Source organism: Zootoca vivipara, chromosome 7, assembly GCF_963506605.1.
Source record: "Zootoca vivipara chromosome 7, rZooViv1.1, whole genome shotgun sequence".
NCBI lineage: Eukaryota > Metazoa > Chordata > Lepidosauria > Squamata > Lacertidae > Zootoca > Zootoca vivipara.
The window spans coordinates 66,319,286-66,339,581 of NC_083282.1; the positions used below are offsets into that span (position 1 = coordinate 66,319,286).

At 39.6% G+C, this 20,296-nt stretch overlaps 1 protein-coding gene across 4 annotated transcripts in view; it reads left to right on the plus strand.

The window, feature by feature from the left end:
* The window catches only part of RALGAPB (Ral GTPase activating protein non-catalytic subunit beta), a 60,157-nt gene that overhangs the window by 5,694 nt on the left and 34,167 nt on the right, over positions 1-20,296 (plus strand). For 2 of the 4 annotated variants that reach the window (XM_035121875.2, XM_035121874.2), the window contains exons 2-10: positions 5,039-5,254; positions 6,243-6,445; positions 7,925-8,088; positions 12,626-12,812; positions 13,888-14,019; positions 14,898-15,076; positions 16,114-16,161; positions 19,283-19,431; positions 19,569-19,785. In XM_035121875.2, the coding sequence (XP_034977766.2) occupies positions 5,069-5,254; positions 6,243-6,445; positions 7,925-8,088; positions 12,626-12,812; positions 13,888-14,019; positions 14,898-15,076; positions 16,114-16,161; positions 19,283-19,431; positions 19,569-19,785 (1,465 nt within the window). In that variant the 5' untranslated portion in view covers positions 5,039-5,068. The remainder of the gene's footprint in view (positions 1-5,038; positions 5,255-6,242; positions 6,446-7,924; positions 8,089-12,625; positions 12,813-13,887; positions 14,020-14,897; positions 15,077-16,113; positions 16,162-19,282; positions 19,432-19,568; positions 19,786-20,296) is intronic. The other 2 variants (XM_035121877.2, XM_035121876.2) reach the window with 1 other exon arrangement.

The window sequence follows — 20,296 nt, forward strand, 5'->3', positions numbered from 1 at the left end:
ATTTTTCATCACTATTTTCTGTCCTTTAACATGTCCTTTAGTTGTCCTTCCTGTATTTTGTAGTTTTGATGAGGCTGACTTTTTCTGTGGCTGATTTTGCTTCATTCTGTGCTGCTCAAAATTTAATCTTGTCTGTCTTTTCTTAACAAAGCAACATGGTTTTTGAAAATTCTGCTACTTTGTTTTATTGTATGCTATTTTGAGGATACCTTAAACAGAAAAGCAGTTTTAAAACTTCAGAACATAATAGCGCAATATATGAAAGGCTGGAAAGCACTATGGGGAGGGTGGTGGGTTGGGCGGTGGTGGTGATTGGAAGGGTGATAATTTCTTTTGGGTATTTGATTTGTATTATGTATTTTTATCATATTGTATATAATAAATTATATATATTGTATATTATTTATTGTATTTTTGGTTTTTTGTCTTGTAATTCTTGTAATCCTTATAATTTTTGCAATCTAAATAAAATATTTAAAAAAATTCAAAAAATTAAAACTTCAGTTTACACAGAGCAAAAACCAGATTGGGAAGTGTCAAAAGGGGAATTTGAGAAACTAAGCTGAGGCATTGGTTGTTGAAGTGTAGGAATGAAAGAGAGAATAGAAAAAGAATAACAGTTCTAGGGAGGTGGAGGATTCAGAAGGCTTTTTTAAATACAGTATCAGGGGAAACAGCCTCGCGAGTGCGCCTGCGTGGAGACAGAGCTCGCTCGTGCGCCTGCGTGGAGACAGAGCTCGCTCGCGAGCACGGGGCTATCTCGTGTGTCCTCTGGATTCTCTCGCAAGAGCTGCTCCGAACGCCGAGAGGCTGAGCTCCCTTACGCACCAGCCAACGCGCTCCATCTCTGCACTCCAAGTCCCAACGGCTGTCCGTGGGGCACATGCACAGTAGCGCAATCCCACGGACACAGGGACTGGGCGCAGAGACACTTGCACTTTATTATATAGGATAGCAAAAGGAGAATGAAGATTCAGCAAGAATGATGGAGAATTATATCAGAATATTGCAACCCAATGAAGAAGAGCATAGTTAAAGACAGAACTTTTACTGATAAAAATAAGGTGAGATGAGTAATATTGTCTAGAATTAAAGCACGTGAGCAGAATGAAAGCATGAAATCATAATTAGTGGAGTTCCTGAGATTTGCAGAGATATTCAGCAGCTTTGATGTAGGAATAAAAATAAGATAAAAAGGGAGACTGCTAAAGTAGAATATCAGTTGTATGATGGAAACCAGAGCAAAATAGTCTAATGTGTGACCATTCAGAACACACAACTGCAGAATAAGGAGATTGCAAGAGAAAAGACTGATGAGTTCCCACAGATAGCCAAGTGTATAAAATGAAGTTCTCAAATGGTTCAGAAACTTTGGGACGTGTCCAACACTGCAGTTCTGCTAGTGCAGCAGACTTCTGCTTGTGCAGCAGAACTTTCCCCATCTCCCCTGCAGCCCCCCCCCCAACTCTCAAATCCACTTCAGACAGCTGGAGCACACTCTGGAGCATATTTTTAGGATGCACAGGGGAGGAAGAGGAAGATGTGTTGCATTAGTGCACAGTGTTGGATACACCCCTAGAGGAAAAATTAAATGTCAGAAATTAAAGCAAACAAATTGATTTGAAAGAGGAAAACGAGCAGAATGAAGACTAACAATTAATTCATTTCTTCATATTGCAAGATCTAGACTGGGTGATGAACCTTTTTTGGTCTAAGGGTCACATTTCCTCATTGTCACACCCTCCACTCAGGGATGTTTAGACCAAATCCTCTGCCTTCCTGCATGCCAGCTGATTTGTGAGGAGCATGGAGTATTTTATTTCCTATTGTGGCACACGGCTGGGTGGAGAGGTTTAAACCACTGTGCCCTGCCCAGCACTGTGATGCTACCCTCCAGCTCCCAGCCCAGTTTACCATTGGTGATGATGCTGAACAAAGCTCCTTTCCTTTAGCCACCATTGGTCTGAGCAGATTGGAGTTCTTAGGAAATGTCTGAGCACCCTATACTGTTTATGGAGCACTTGGATCAATGGTGGCTGATGGAGTGGTGTTTCATTCTGTGCCACTGGTAAACTGACTTGGGGACTAGCGGACATAAAAACAAAAGATTAGGCAGACTGGGTCAGGCCTATAGTCTTGTTTTGCCAACGCTGTTCTAAGATGTAGTGAGCAGAATAAATTGGTGTATAGAAGAGTGGGTGAAAGCAAAAGAACTTGTGTGAGAAAGTGCTGAACAAGATTCAGAATGTGAGACAAAATGGATATTGAAGTTGCTAAGAATAAGAGTGGGAGTGGAGAAGAATGAGGCAACTGTAGACTCAAGGATCACAGTACAGTAGCTGGCTTCAAAGAGAGAAAGAGATGACAGGCTTAGCTCTCCTGTCTACAACTGACTCCTCTCATCTGAGAAATGCATATGAAAACCAAAAGAAGTGGTTGCAAGTAGGACAGCAAGTACAAAGCAGAAGAAATTTTTTAAAAAGGTTTTCCCCCTAGTTAATGTCTTAATTTGCTCCCCCACCTTGGACCAAATGAATATTCTTGCTCTAAGTCTACTCCTGCTCCTTAGTGATCCGCTGGAGGTGGGACTTCTCTCTCCTTGTCAGAAGGCAGCATTTTATACAGTACTTCATTATCCTGAACTAGTTGAAATGTCTACCATCTCAATGTACAGTACTTCTGACAGAGAAGTGGCAAGCATGTGACCGTTTCCTATTCTTCCACTCAGGAAATTTCTAGCTGTAAGCCATTTTCTTGTCCAGGAAATAAAAGTTGATTCCTTAGGAAGTGTGTGGGAGTGGAGGATATCCTTCTGAACATATCAGCTTAGTTCTGAATACAGTACTTTCTCTGTGATAAAGGTGAAAGAATATATTTGTGGGAGGAGATTATATTGCTAAAGAATTTTAGTTCAGCTCCCTCCCCCCTGTGGATAAATGTTATTTATACACACCTCCCTATTTTATGGCAGTCCTGTTTGAAAGCCCACTTTCTGCCAACTCTTTCCTTTTGGTGCTGAGTGGAAGATAGACATCTATTCAAGAGAAGAAGAAAATCTATTTCACTACTACAGATTTTTCTTTTAGACTTGTAGGGGAAATAGTACCTCTGATATGTTTCCTTCTCTAATATACATGGCCTAGCATAGTGAGCAGGCTTAGATACACTTGAGATTAGGGGCTGGAGCTTCCAGATTGGAAGATGCAAGTTCCAAGGATTCCTGAGTTCTGCCACTTCCATATTTAGAAGTTAACCAGTTTTATGTCAACATAGTGACTGGCACTGAATGAACACAGCTTATTAGCATTCTTTGAGACCAGCTTTCTTAATGTAGCATGTGTACACACTACTTGACTACCAGAATCACAGAGATATCCTTTTGCATAAGCACGTGAAACACAAAATGACTAGTTGAGCTGTTTGTGAAGTTCCAGGTATATAACCTACTGTAATACATTTGGTCACTGTGCTACATTTTCCATGGATACGATGCAGCACTCATGAGGTTCTGCTGATCATTGCATAGACCATGTCTAGCATAACGTAGGGCAGGCATCCCCAAACTTCGACCCTCCAGATGTTTTGGACTACAATTCCCATCTTCCCCGAACACTGGTCCTGTTAGCTAGGGATCATGGGAGTTGTAGGCCATAACATCTGGAGCGCCGCAGTTTGGGGATGCCTGGTGTAGGCCATGCTACACATGCATTATAGCTTTTATATACAGCACTCTATTGGAGTGAATGCAAATTCACTGGCATATTATCCCATTTTAATAGCTTTCCTTAACTATTAGCTAGTGTTTCTTCTAAGGCTTAAAGCCAAAACAAAGCAGCTCTTTATTTATTTATGGCATTTATATACCACACCTCATAAATATTCCAGGGTGCTTTACAATGCTCCTCTATATCTACGGTACATTATACAGTACTAAAATTTCTATTTCATTTCCCCGGTTCAATGGAGATGGCTTAAAGGGGCTAACGGTATACAGCAAACCACATCAAAAGCAAAAATAACCACAACCCCCCTCAGTTGAAATACTCAAATAACATATGTAGACTGAAAACAGCATAAAAGAGCCTTCATTCATTTCTCAATATGGCAGCAACTGCATCTTCCCATATAGTCTCTCTGAAGTTACTTCAATGTGGGCAACTAAACTGGGTGCACTGTCTAGCCTTTGAGAAGGGTTTATAGGCCTTTGTGGGAAACCCAGAACAGCAGCAAGGGGGAGAAGAACCAAGATAAACGTGGAAGGTCATGTGCAACTGCCTCCTAAAAGTGCAATACTCACGTAACATACAGAATGAAGTCTATCTCCTAACCTTAGCCTGTTCCTTAGCATGCACTTATTTTGTGTGGGGTGCTTGGAGTTGCCTCCATGGGATACACGGTGCACTGCTGTCTCTTTGAGGTTCAACTTCTTCCTTTTTCTGTGCTGCCTCTTCTGAGTATTTTTCAGTAATGTGAAGCTAAAATGTGTGATGAGAACCAATCACCATGGCAAACTTGTGGAAGTGCATGGCTTTCTGCACGGAAGAGATTTCAAGCTCTTTGCTGGTCTGAGTGATAGTTGAGAAAGAAGTGCCAACATTCTCTGACACTACAATAATATTATTGCACTACAGTGTTGTCAGTTGCATGAACTGTTTCCAGTGGGCATAATAGGAACCAAAGTTACAATCTGGATAAAAATGGAAAGTAACTATTAAAAGCACATTCTTAAGTGTAAGAGAGGCTTGCTGGTTCTGCTTTCCAACTAAAGCAAACTGAAGGATAAACCATGGTGAGTGGGAAGAGTTATGTCAGCTGATAAAAGTTCAAGGGGTGGCAAAATAACAGCAACTTCTGTACTGCAAGATATGCATCCGCACATGAAAAACAATACGTTTCATTGGGCTAAGGGTTGCACTTCTTAGTGCCAAGTGTTTGCAATATGCATGGCTATATTTTGTGGAAACAGTGTCCTTTGTAACCTATGTAATATCAATTAAAATTAATTTTAAGTCTTATTTTATCCTTCCCCCCTCTCCAGGTACAGTCTACTCTGCAGTATAGAGGCATTATGTACTCAGAGTGGAGGTCCCTACATCTTGTACTTCAAAATGATAAGGGTCACACCAGTGTACTTCACAGCTATCCTGACAATGTGGGGAGAGAAGTGGCAAATGCTGTTGTGCGTCCCCTTGGCCAAGTCTTGAATGCTCCATCAGCAGCTGGCAGTGAAAGTTTACTGAAAACAGACAAAGAAGTGAGTATACATCTGCAAAACCTGTAGTTCCCCAGTTGAAGTACAGGTAGTCTCATCATTACAGGCATTTAAGAGGGCTATAAAGACCCATTTGTTTAGAACAACCTCCTCATTTATAGTTTCTATGATGTTCTGGTTTGATTCGGTGCTGAAATACTTTAAAAGCGTTTTTCTTTCTTTTGTAAGACTGTGTGTTGCTTATACAGCTGCGTTTGTTGGTATTTTATTGTTGATTGCACTGTTCTTTTATGGTAGGGATGGGGAACCTATGGCTTTCTAGAGGTTGCTGGACTACCTTTTGTATCCCTGACCATTGGCCATACTGGCTGGTACTGAAGGGAGTCCAACACCATCTGAAGGACCACAGGTTTGCAAGCTGTGTTACATGGCAGTAATTTAGTTAGATTTAGTGCTCATTATATTTGATATGTTGGAAGTCGTCCTGTAAGGGTTTAACTATAAAAAGTGGCCCAGCAACTCTGTGTGCAAGCACCTTATCTCTCACACAACACGATATAGGCATGATCAGCCTGGCTTGAATGTCAAGGCAACTTAACTTAAGGAAGTTTATGATCTACCTGATATTGGGTGATTCTCCCAACAGAATCCCATCTCATGTTATTTGGGTAGGTCCTACCTTCTCGAGAGGCTCTTTGAGGTCTTCAAGTGTATGTGGGGCATGAGGGTACAGAAAACAATCCTGTGCCCACTTAACTGGGAGCCCCCTTCAGCTGAGTGGGACTTACTCCTGAGTAGACATGTATAAGATCCAAAGTCGGGTGGATCTTAGAGTCCAAGCCTACATGCTATGGTATTTCTAGATTTAAAATAATACGGTTGTTAGAGGATGAATTTTCTGTTATCTCTTACTGTGTATCCTTTGTATTTCTAGTGTTAATAGTATTGTGGTGCCGGTTTTCATTTGGAAGACCAAATTGGGACACGTTAAAAATATGGTCATGTAACTTTCCACTTCTTCTTCTCTTAGGTAAAATGGACCATGGAGGTAGTTTGTTATGGACTGACCCTCCCTTTAGATGGTGATACTGTAAAGCACTGTGTTGATGTGTATACAGACTGGATTATGGCTCTGGTCTTTCCTAAGGACTCAATTCCTCTACCTGTTATTAAAGAACCAAACCTTTATATTCAGAGCATTCTCAAACATCTACAAAATCTATTTGTACCAAGGTAAGAGCAGCGGAGAGTGAATTATTTCATGTTGGCAGCATGATTACAAGCCAAGTGTAATAGTAGCCAGCAGACATTTATTTAGAAGTGTAGCTAAAAAAATTGTTGTTGTATTAACATGGAGGGTAAAAGAGCCCCATAATCTGCTGTTTTGGAGGTTGGATTTTAATACTTGTGTATTTAAGAAAGCATATGTCCATGATTTGCAGCTGCAAAAAAAGAAAAGGATTTGAGAGGTTGCATGCTCTCTCTGGTGAAGATGTCAAAGCTGGAATAAAAAGTTCATTTTGAAATTATCCAAATTTTATATGCCCGTATCTCTGTTGCTGGATTTTGTGCAATTGAAGTTTAAGCTTATTTGTCTTTCCTTTTTGTTTTTGTTAACATTTAAATTTGTTGAGCAACAAAAAAGCAAAATGTATGTCTCTACTGCAGCAGGAATCCACGAACAGAGAAAAGAAAGCTGTCTGAGAATGTAAAATATTTATTCTAAAAATCTATACCCTACACATTTTGAAGTATTGGGAACAGTCCCTAAAAATAGGTTATCAATAACAATATTTTGTTACTCTCAAATATAATGGTCATCTGCATTAATTCTTGCTTTGGGTACATCATAAGGGTGGAGGGAAGTGCGTTTTTATGGCCTTTCTGCTTTAAGTATGTGGATTAATCTCTATCCTGAGCATTAGGCAGTTTGAATACCATTGTCCTGTGAACAGTATGAATGCACAGATGTACTTGTGGTATGCAGAAACACAGACTCTGCATTTTCAGTGTCTCCTGTACAGACTGCATGGCAATTGGGATACCTAGGGCTGCCTAGTGGCTTGAACAAGAAGCAGAACAAGAATCTGTTTGCCATTCAGTTTTCCCTGTAGACAGGGGGTGAATGTCAGGGCAATCCATTGCCTGTTGGCTCTAGCGAAGTCTGGTGGCCACTGGCCACTGGCCACCAAAGAGCAAACAAGCTGCAGGCAGCTTTCATATTGGCATGCAAGCATCACAATTCATTTACTTAGATTTTGCTGCCCTTCGGGCTCCACTTCAGCTGATACAATTTACTATATTTGCAATAAGGCTACCTCAACTCAAGCCTGAACAAGCCTAATGCAAACCAACACTCATGTATTCTGGCCCACAGGAGTAGCTCCTGCCTGTCCTGGACAGTGAGAACAGGAGATTTATTGTTCTCCTGTTAGGCCCACTATATGGGATTGGTAGTTTGTGTTCAACCTGGTGGATTACAAACTATACTGGTCTATTGTGAATTTAGATGTTTTGCAAATCTTTTGAAGATGAGTGGCTTTTCTAAGATTGCATGAAGATAGCTCCAGCTTCATTTAAAAACAATTCTTATTAGAGGTGCAAAACATCTATTGTAAGAATGCCTCCAATCTCTTGTCTAATTTATCTTTGACAGCGGTGGGGGAGTACTCTATTTATGCAGGCATAAGTAATATTTTTCTTCTTTTACAGGCAGGATCAGGGTTCCAGTCAGATTAAACTATGTCTGCAAGTTTTGAAAGCTGTCCAGAAATTGGCTCGTGAGTCAAGCACTATGTCTAGAGAAACATGGGAGGTTTTATTATTGTTTCTACTACAGATTAATGATATTCTACTGGCAGCTCCAACAGTGCAAGGTTTGGGTCTTTACCTTTTCCCCTTAACTGTTTATAGTGTGTGGCTTTGGCCTGAGTGTGACAATTTAAGAACCTTATCTTTTTTCTTTCCTACCATTTAAAATTTAGAGGGACTATTGTCATGAAATGAATGGTGTTGAAATAATTATTCTCCAATTCTGATTCTGTTTAAATTCTTAATTTGGAATTGCTGCAGGAATTGAATGATACTTCCATTTCTATTACCATTTAAAGCAGATGCCGCTTTTGCTGACATGTTGTTGCTAAGGCCCTTTTACTCCCTCTAGTTTATTCATTCAGAGATGCTCTAGGCAGTGATTTCTAGGCTTCAACACTGTCATGGGGAATGGAGCCGCCCTCTGAAAAGCAGCCATCTTTTTTTTGTATTTTTTTTTAAATACTTTATTAGGATTTAAAATTAAAATACAGTCCACACATACTCAGAGATCACAATCATACCAAACATAAGTTCAAATATACAAAATCATATAAATCATAACGTACAAAATCATACACAATCATATAAATTATAATATACAAAACCATATAAATTATGTAATAGTAAAGAAAAAAAAAGAAAAAGGGGGGAGAGGGGGGAAGGGTGCATTGGGAAAAGAAAGGGAAAGGGGAAAAAAAAGGAGGAAAAAGATAAAGGACGACAAATGAGAAAAGAAGAAAAGAGAAAGAGAGAAGAAAGAAAAAGGGAAAACATACATTCATCTCGTCATTCTCATCCAGAAACAAACCGTAACGATGTTATCTAAACTCCCACTAAAGACTCCCACTTATCCCTATTCTCAGATTTCTCTAGATATTTTTTCCTATTACCGCATTCCCCATTAGATATAATTCAATACACATGTCCAATATCCATTTCATAAAGTATCAGATTCATAACATTAATAACATTTAAATTATAGAATAATAATACTAATAATAAGATAATGAATTTCTCCTTTCCCACATCTCCATATGTTTTATTTTCTTTTGGCTCAATACGGGGTGCTAGAAGTAGACCCAAGACTTTACCATGGGGCACTGTCCCTTCATGTACTCCCCAAATTTATCCCAATTTTGTTGAAATTTTTTTTTAGGGTGACCTCTAATTGAATTAGTCAAGTTATCTAAGTCCAAATAACTTAATAATTTCTCCTGCCATTCCTGTATGCTGGGTATTTCTTTCTGTTTCCAATAGGATGCGATCAGAGTTCTCGCCGCTGCTGTTGCGTACAAGAACAATGTCTCATCCTGTGGCTTGATTGTACTATCTATAATCCCCAGGAGAAAGGATTCAGGGCTTTTCTTTATATTATATTTTAGTATTTTTTTTATTTCTTTAAGAACTTGATTCCAAAATTTTTTAATTCCCTCACAGTGCCACCATGCATGCATGTATGTCCCTGTTTCCCCCCTGCACTTCCAACATAGATTATCTTTGGTCTTATACATCTTGTGAATTTTGACAGGGGTTAAGTGCCACCTATAGAACATTTTGACCATGTTCTCTCTTACTCCCTCTGAGGCTGTAAATTTCCATGTAGTTTCCCATAAGCGTTCCCATTGATCAACCTGTATGCTTTTCCCTATGTCAATAGCCCATTTTGTCATCACCTCCTTGCCCATTTCATCTTTAGTTTCCCATTCTAACAGCAGATTATACATCTTTGAAATGATTTTAATTTCCGGTTGTATTAAGTTCTTTTCCAATAAAGAGGGTTCTTCCAGAAAACCTAATTTTTGTTTGTGTTCTTTAAATTTACTATGAATTTGGTGATATTGATACCATCCGTTTAATTGGTGTTTTATCTCCCCATATTCTTTTAATTTAATTTCTCCATCTCTGTCCTCTAATAGGTCCCTATAACTTCCCCTCTTTCCCCCAGAATTTAGTTTTTTAACTGTGATTATTTCTATTGGTGATGCCCACCTGGGAGTTTTAGGCTCCAACAGTCTTTTATATTTAGTCCAGATTTTTAAGAGAGATCTTTTAATTACATGGTTGTTGAAGTCCTTATGCGCTCTGACCTTATCCTCTACCAGGTAGGCATGCCATCCAAATTTATTCCCCACCCCTTCCAAGTCTAATAATTTGTTATTTTCCAATTTAATCCATTCTTTTAACCACACAAAACCTGCCGCATCATGGTAGAGATTGAGGTCGGGCAATGCCAGGCCTCCTCTTGCTTTAGTATCAATCAAAAGTTTATACTTTATTCTAGCAGGTTTGTGTTTCCATATAAATTTCGTTAAATCTTTCTTCCATTGTTGGAAGATATTATTTCCCGTGCCTAAAATAGGGATCATTTGAAAAAGAAAAATCATTTTAGGGAGTATATTCATCTTTACGGCCGCGATTCTACCAAGCAATGACAGATTTAATCGTTCCCAATTTCCCAAATCCTTTTTTATTTCTTTCCAAATTCTACAATAATTATCCTTTATTAAATTATTTGTGTTGTTAGTTATCCAAATCCCAAGATATTTTGCTTTTTCCACCACCTTTAACCCCACTTTCCCTTCTAATTCGTCAATTTCTTGTTTTGTTAGGTTTTTAATTAACATATTTGTCTTATTGATATTTAATTTGAAACCCGATAATTTCCCGTAATCATCTATTACTTTCAATACATGGGGGATGCTTTCTATCGGATCCTCAATTGTAATGATGATGTCATCTGCGAATGCTTTTGTTTTATAAATATTTTCTCCAATTCTGATTCCTTTGGCTTCTTCCTTCTTTCTTAAATTTTCCAATAAAAACTCAAGACTCAATATGAACAAAAGTGGAGATAGAGGACAGCCTTGCCTAGTACCTCTTTGGATGTTTATCTCTCCCGAGATTTCACTATTTATTATTAATTTAGCTGTTTGGGTCTTATAAATTGCCTCTATTCCATTGTTTATTTTTTCTCCAAATCCGAGAAAATTCACACAATTTTTCATAAAGGTCCACGATACTCTGTCGAATGCCTTTTCGGCATCCAACAGTAGAAATGCGGCTTTTTTATCGATTTTTACACTAAGATGTTCCAATAGGTTAATAACATTTCTTAAATTTTCATGCATGTATCTTTTTGGTAAAAAGCCCGACTGATCTTTGTTTATTACATTCCCTAATTCCTGCTTCATTCTGTTAGCCAATAGGTTCGCAAATATTTTATAATCGTTGTTAAGTAAAGAAATCGGTCTGAAATTTTTAATTTGGGTATTATCTGGGTATTACCATTTTTTTTGTAATGGTGAAGCTGAAGTAGCAGGCACAGCTTGTGCCAGCAGTTGTGCAGTGCTCTTTCCCAACTTCAAAAATGGGAGGAAAGATTATGATTGTTTGATAGCTGCATGGCCAAGGTACCTGGAGAGCCTTGGCCATTCAGAGTCTAACGAGCAAAAAATCCCTCTTTCTGCTAAGTTGGATGTAGCCTAAAAGCTATTCAATATGCCTTCAAACAACAGTGCACAGACCTGACATATTGCCTCTCTGCCTGCTTTCCCTTGAAGCCTGCTTGCTCAGAAAGAAGAGGCACAGGGCTTGACAGGCAGGGGGATGGTGGTTGCAACCGGGGGGGGGGGATCTTGTCTAGCACTGAGAAGCTGGTAAAGTGTGCATCCACTTGTTACTGTTTTCTAATATATTTGCAATCTTTAGGCATAAATTATGGCTGCCATATAGTGACCAGTGCTGCATTGCTTTGGAATTCATGCATAAATTAAGACAGGATCTTTCCCCCCACATCCATTCCCATATTTCATCTGGTTAGATTGTTCTTTTTTTGTCTCCCAGTTCTTAAATTTGAAATACTTACATTTTTAAGTGCAAGAACATTCTATAGAGTGTTCTTGATGTTCTCTATGATAGATCTTTAGCTGTGCCATCTAATAATATATGAATTGAGGGACCCAGGTGGCGCTGTGGTTAAACCACAGAGCCTAGAGCTTGCCGATCAGAAGGTTGGCGGTTCGAATCCCTGCGACGGGGTGAGCTCCTGTTGCTCGGTCCCAGCTCCTGCCAACCTAGCAGTTCGAAAGCACGTCAAAGTGCAAGTAGATAAATAGGTACGGCTACAGCGGGAAGGAAAACGGCGTTTCCGTGTGCTGCTCTGGTTTGCCAGAAGTGGCTTTGTCATGCTGGCCACATGACCTGGAAGCTATAGCTCCCTCGGCCAATAATGCGAGATGAGCAAGCAACCCCAGAGTCGGTCACGACTGGACCTAATGGTCAGGGGTCCCTTTACCTTTACCTAATATATGAATTACCGTACTTTTTTTATATTAATACCGGTATTTAAAAATAGGAATTGGATTTGAGGTAATTATTCTTTTTAATCATGGAAATTCTACAAACCCGAGACAATTTTAACTTTACTTATCCATTCAAATAATTTTACACTTTGCACATCAGCTTATTTTGATAAGATCCCCAATATCCAATTGCTGTTTTTCTCCAAGCAATATTTGGAAAATTCTTCTTCAATGATGATAAAAAGAAACTTCACAGGTATTTTTTAAAGCCCTTTTCTCTGTTTTATTTCTTTTGTAGGCGGTATTGCTGAGAATTTGGCAGAGAAGCTGATTGGTGTGCTGTTTGAAGTCTGGTTGTTAGCTTGTTCCCGGTGCTTCCCCACACCACCTTATTGGAAAACTGCCAAAGAGATGGTAGCAAACTGGAGGCATCATTCTGCAGTGGTGGAGCAATGGAGCAAAGTAATCTGCGCCCTTACAGCCAGGTAGCTGAAAACCTATTGCTCCCCCCCCCATATGTCAGACTGCCACTGTACACTAATAATGTGGTTATTTCCATTTTTATGTAGTGTATTTTAGTAGAATCTCTCCCTTCACCCTCACAAGTCCATCATTTTGCTACACAAAAAGGGGGACTGCTTTTCACTCTCAGATACTATGTTTGACTGTGCCCCATGTATTAAAAATAAGTTATGAACTTTGTCCTTGGGCCTAGTTCTTACCGAGGTGGCAAAAACCTGTGCCTGGGAAGTAATATTTCAAAATATAGGTCAGAGCTCCTATGATTGAATGCTCCACCATATATTTAAAATGGATGGCTGCACATAGTAAATTGTCATGTCAGGGAGAAGCCTGCATTCTGGCTCGGGATTACCAGCTCATTGAGAACTTGGCATCAGTGTTGGCCAATGAACTGAGGTGGAGAGAAGGAGCTCTTTGCAGTGTGTGTGTGTGTTTATTTTTAAGGAAGACCTGAAATAGACCCAAGCTATCTGATCTTATTTTAATGAAAGGCAGTGGCTGACAGAATGCTCTCAACATTTTTGCTCTCCTTTGTTTAACATCCTGGTCCAAAGCGTGAACTCTTTGACAACTGGCATAACCAGACGGTATTTGTTTCTGGTATGGCTGTTTCTTGTCACTTTTGTATGTAGTAAATGACAAGCTCTGTGTCTCACTTGCACAAAACACTTCTTTGCACATATTTTGGTTTCTCTGCTGTCCCTATTTGTATCTGGAATAAGCTTTTTTTGGAGGCGGAAACTGCAGCATTAATTCAACTCTTTATTAGGTTGAAAATGGCATACTTTCTGGGCAAACCACATGTCAAAAATGTAGTATCTCATGGTGATGGCTGGGGAATGGTTTAGGGTGACACATGGGCTTCTCTCCACTGGCCTCCACCAGTGAGGTGGATTCCAACCTGGAGGAAGCCCCATGCTTCACCATAGTGAGAGGGAAGCAGATATCTCCAATGAAATATGGATGCATCATTTATAATTAGGCAGAGTGAAATCGTGCAGAACTTCAAACTCACCGATAGTCTGACTTTTCCTCCAGATTGCTGCGTTTTACATACGGGCCATCATTCCCACCTTTTAAAATCCCTGATGAAGATGCTAGTCTGATTCCTCCTGAAATGGATAATGAGTGTGTTGCCCAGACTTGGTTTCGCTTTTTACATATGCTGAGGTACTGTACATAACAAAAAGCATGCAATGTTACTAGCGCATATATTAAAATTTGATACGTTATATATGTGAATGAGTCCTCTTGGGAGTGTGGTTTATTGGAATCAGATGCCCTAGTTGTGGAAGGGGTGTATAATATTGTGGCAGATAATGCTTCGCAGGTGCCTATGACAAGATCCAACTCATAGTAGGATCAGTTCCTAGATCTGTCTAGCTTGCATGTGATAGTCATTTTGGAAATTAGTACCTGATACTTGTTTGTCTTCAACTATTCTCCTGAATATCATGTACAGTTTTACCCTTCAACATTTCACTCATGGCTTCAAATACTTTTCGTTTGCAATTCTGTATACCCTTCATTTTGGTTCCCTTCAGAAATTTAGCAGCTCCACATGCTGAATAACCTATTTTTATGTACCTTATAGTGCTTCCTTGTCTCTCCAGTTGCATGGGGGTCTCACAATACTGTCTCATTTCATACTCCTCAGCTGGAGGAAAAGATCATGTGCCCCAGGGTAACTGCTGCTAATAGCAAATTTAATTTGCAAAAGACATTTTTGTTTGCTGGGTGTAGTGTTCTTATAAACAGATGCTGTCAACTTCTTTGAAAAGTAGTGTGAGAGAAGGTAGCTAAATAATAATAGGAAGTGGATACTTGTGGAATATTCAAAAGTGGCAAACATAGTACAATGATTTGTCTATCTTTTAATTGGTCTGTTTAATCTTATAAAAGTTGCTTGTTTTTCGACATCCTAACTCGTAGTAGAGCTTTTTTTTTTAAAAAAATGAACATTTAAAAATTTCAATATTTAGTATATTATACTTTTTACATCTGTTAAATGCATTATGATTAAACAGAGTCTTTTCTCTCCCTTGTAGTAATCCTGTGGATTTGAGTAATCCAGCAATTATAAGCTCAACCCCCAAATTTCAGGAACAGTTCCTGAATGTGAGTGGAATGGCTCAGGAATTGAATCAGTATCCCTGCCTTAAACATCTGCCTCAAATATTCTTTCGTGCTATGCGTGGGATCAGTTGCTTAGTGGATGCATTTTTAGGTAACATTTTCTACTCTTAATTTATAGGATGTTACTTGCCTTTTGTAAGCAACTTAAATAGATGTTAATACTTTGTATCGGTACATCTACTATTTCAGATGTTTGTCTGCAGGACTGTTTGTGTTAATCATTATGTTCTCCTTGTCATCTGTGCAGCAACTGTATTCTATTTTCATCAGTTGGGAACCAGTGACTTCTGGACCAAATTGTGCTCCCAATTCTGGTGCCATCTGCCCCTCTCAGCTATCCAACCCCACAATCTCAAAATAGGTTTGGATGAACAGCTTTGGGGGCAATGAGGCCCTTGCAACAAGATATTGGGGTTTGATCTGCAACCTTCCCTATACCTTTTTGGAGTGCTTCCCAACAAAACAAATTCCTAAATAGGGCTCCCATATCTTGCTTAGAGGTAAAGGTAAAGGGACCCCTGACCGTCAGGTCCAGTCATGGACAACTCTGGGTTTGTGGCGCTCATCTCGCTCTATAGGCCGAGGGAGCCGGTGTTTGTCTGCAGACAGCTTCAGGGTCATGTGGCCAGCATGACTAAGCGGCTTCTGGCAAACCAGAGCAGCGCACAGAAATGCCGTTTTCCTTCCCACCGGAGCAGTACCTATTTATCTACTTGCACTTTGACGTGCTTTCGAACTGGTAGGTTGGCAGGAGCTGGGACCGAGCAACGGGAGCTCACCCCGTCGTGGGGATTCGAACCGCCAACCTTCTGATCGGCAAGCCCTAGGCTCTGTGGTTTAGACCACAGCGCCACCTGCGTTCCTGTTGCTTAGAGGTACTGAAAAGTAATTGATAATATGTTCAGCTAGATGCCTTAAAATCTGTCATTATTTCAACTTGTTACCTCCGATAGAATTTCATTCTCAGGAATTTCTCAGCAGTTCTGTTTGGTGTTAATTAAAACTGCCTATTCTTGTGAAACCATAAATGCTTTTACTAAATAATTCATTTTCATGAAAAACTGCTTTATGGAAATGTTTCCATTGCAGTACATAATATAGTAGCAATATAATTTCTTTTTTCTCCAGGAGTTGCTGTCTTTACAACCAGTGGGTGTGAAAGATTACCCAGATATGGTATTCAAACTTGTTGGGCTCTCCTGGGTGACAAGAATCTGGGGCAGGGGTGATGATTTTAACAGTGGTTGGGGTTTGCATCAAATCCTGGAAAGCTGCAGTATTCTGTCATGATAGAAATTTTCTATTAAATTGATGTGGTTCTTCTTAAAGACAATGCTTCAAAAGTTTCTAGTTCTATTTAAAAAAAATGGTTGGCATACAGATACTCTTGCAACAAAAAATCTGCTTGGTTTGTAGCATTATGGGTTACACATTTTAAATATGAACAGTAGGTTGGTCGTTCAAAAAATAACCACCACCCAAATTGTTAGTATCTCTTGCAATATTGGCATAAGTCTCTCTCTCACTGCAACAAGCAGACATGTGCTATTTTAAAAACATAACTTTAATACCTTGTCCATGATTAAATATGTGAGGTCTTGCAATTAAGGGGTTGAATCCAATGTAGTGCTAAGTAAGTCACACTGTTAAGGCAAGCATTTTGTGCAGATTTGGGGACAACCTGGGGGCAGTGGCTGGGGAAAGTCTGTTGCGTAAATCCTTGAGCTAATGGAACATGTGCATTGGATACCACCCAAATCTACTGAGATTTGTCTATATGCAGATTTATGACACAGCTGTGATGAAATGATCTCTGTCTTGAAGCTGGGCTGATGGATATTGGATTATGGAGAATTGATTATTTAATTTTTATACTGCTTAATATATTAAAGATATATCTATAAGCAGTGTACAAAAACTAAAGCAACAACTGACAACTTAAAATACTACAAAAATAAAGTTACATATAAAAATGTTACATTAAAAGTTACTAATATATATAAAAATTGATATCAGTTCCTTTCCCTCCTAACACACCTTCCCTCTCAGCCTCCAGGTTCTCATCTAGGGTCCAAACAAACTCTCAGCTTACCCACAAAAGTCTCACAATGAGAAGAGTTCTTGGAAACAGTGAACATGGCCCTAGTCTCTTATTCTAGACTTGCTCTTTATGGGCAGGCCCAAGGTGGATGGAACTTCCTCAGGATGCCCACACCTGTGCCCCATCCGCTGCATGCTCCACACCCAATTCCAGGTATAGCAGGCCTTGCTGAGTTTTCCAGAGGGTCCAAAGGTAGGAAAAGCCCTCCCCCCTCACTCGCAGCTCTTTCTTTGTACTCTGTCCTCTTCTCCTCTTCCAGCTGCTGGAGAAGGTGGACTCTTTAAGAAAAGTACAGTAAACTGAACAGTGTGGTCCTTCTACTTTGAAGAATGCTGTTTAAAGCCTGTTGCAGTATGAGAGAGAGAGCACGTCTTCTTAATTATGAGGAAACCGTATAATTCATATTAACATGGCCATCTAATTTTTTTATTTTTAATAACAAAGTCTGAATTCTTGGATGAATTGTTCCTCATAACCGAATACTGCTTCTTTATGTTTATGAAATGTAGCACAGTTCCTTTTCAATTGTGCTAATCATTGTACCAAGGCAGATGGAAGAGTACTGCCAATCACACACTTGTAAATTGCCTCTGTCCTCTTATTATCCATTAGTTAAGGTTTTTCCCCTGATATTCTGCTTGTCAGTGAAGAACTGTTGGATCACTTGTGACCTGAAAATGTTATAGAACTGTGGGTATTTAACAAACCTCTTGAGTCCTTCATGCATCATGAATAGTGCTTACCTTGATGCAGATACTTTTTTCTCCCTCATGAGTAATACTGAAATGTTGAAAACAGAACCAAGAGGATAATTTGCCTGTGAGGGAGATGCAGGAGAGCACTGAGGCCTTGTTATGTAATGTTGCAATGTTATTTGCACTTAGCTGGGAGTGTAGGATAGTATAGGTTTGAGGAATGTCAGGTTGGCAGCGGGCCTGTGATATATGAGAATTCACCAAAATGAGAGATACGAAACTGCAGGACCCTGTTTAGTAGCTTTACCTTCTATACTAATCTCTGCTACTACAAATACCTGTGTCACCATTCCCTGTATGTGTACTTTTCTTGTCTTACAATAAATGAGTAGAGAGCCCTCCAAAATATGAATAAGATCAACATTTGCCTGCCTATTAATTATTTTAAAAGAACTGTTTGAACTAATTGCCTCTCAAAGAATAAATATTGTTTTACTGTCATTTTGCTTTCCAAAGGATTAAACGTGATATCCAGTGTAATGGTGGCACAAAAGAAATTAGAATTTGTGGTGTTTCACTAGTGATTTCTGTTTGTGCAAGCGGTTGCACAAATGCTTCTTTACCGAGTAGCACACAATAACGTTATAAACAATGTGCACTAGCAGTTAGTAGCATCTTTCAGAAGTAGAATTTGGCCATTTGATACACCAGTTGCAGAAGGTTGAGAACAGGGCTTCCACTAGGGGCAGACAAACCAGGATCAGGGCTTAGACAAAGAGCTACTAAGCCAAACTGTGTGTTAGCTCACAGCAACACAGTGGCAGCAGGACCAAAGTTCCAGGAATGCACATGTTTGCTTGTTAGCACTAAGCTATGGTTTGGCTTAACATTATGCCTGACTCAAGCTGGAGGCTTTTCTGGGAGAGGTAAGCTGTGGGCCTGGATTTAGACATCATGCTAGGCCAAACTTGCAGCAAGACTAGATGAGGAGGAAATCTGTTGTAGTCTTTTCCCACGGAACCTGCATGCTTGCTTGGTAGCACTAAGCCACAGTTTGGCTTAAGCTTATATTCCTTAGCTATCTTAGTTTAATGGAAAGAGATTTATCCTTTTAAAAAAATCAACTGCAGCCTGTTTCTGCTAGGTCTAAATGAATTGAGAGTGACAATAACATGGCTGGAAAGAAAGTGGCTTTCAGGTGGCCTTTCCCCCCTCTTTGCTTCCTGTTGGTCTTCTTACTCTTCCCACTTTTTAGGTGCAAATGTGCGTGTTGCTCCCTTTTGAAAGGTAAGCAACAGTCTTGTATGCAGTTACCGAAATACTTTCCTTGATCACTTTCCAATCTTAACTAAAAACTAATTTCAAAACAATATATTTTTTAACACCGGTGCTGGTATGGGAGGAATTAATGGGTATGTGTGCATTACTATTTTGCTGTTTAAATGCCCAGTGTGTTGGATTTTAAAAGAACTTAATGCTGAGATTCCCTTTTTTCTTTCAGGTATTTCAAGGCCTCGGGCAGATAGTGCTCCGCCCACACCAGTAAATAGATTGAGCATGCCCCAGACTACAGCTGTCAACACAACTCCACCTCACAACCGAAGGCATCGAGCTGTAACTGTAAATAAGCCAATGCTGAAAAACAGCACAGTGAGTATTTACGCTTAGTAAAGCAATGATTTTGTATGCTTTGCGTAAGAGAAGATTGTGTTGCCAGACATGGCTGAGCATATGACTTTTTAAAAATTATTCTCTAATTGGATTATTTCCATCTCTCATTCCAATAGGCTAACACTGCTCATGCTTCCAAAGTACAACACCAGCCATCTTCCACTTCTCCACTATCTAGCCCAAACCAGACTAGTTCTGAGCCTCGACCGCTTCCTGCTCCCCACAGGCCAAAGGTCAACAGTATATTGAACCTCTTTGGATCGTGGCTATTTGATGCAGCCTTTGTTCACTGTAAGCTCCATAATGGAATTAACAGAGACAGCAGTATGACTGGTAAATATTGTCTTTCCATTCTGTACACTCCCTTCCTCCTTTGCTGGCACTTCCTACCTGCAAGATTAACGTCTCTGGCTAACCAAAACAGAAATCTGACAAAGCAGCATGATTAACTGATGTCCAATATCATGCTAACCTCTTGCCTTTCTGCATAAGGTAGCTAATTTGTGGTTGGGTCAAATGTTACTGCAGAAACTAAATTTAAGATTTGTTAGCCTGAAGAATATAATAAAGCCGAGGGAAGCATTAAAAAGCACCACTCTGGGAGCAACTTCCCTTACCATGAATCACTTAAAGCAATTCATTAGTAGGGGTGGCAGGCATGCATCATAACAGGACCTGCCTGCATTATTTGGTATTTGTTTAACTTTACTTTTGAGAAATATTAGTTTAGTTTTCATAAATGGCCCCACAGTGAAGCATGTGCATTCCAGTGGTTGGTCAAATACTTCAAGGGTTCTGTAAGTTGTAGCTTTCAAATCTCCCTAACTACTGCACCAATTTCATT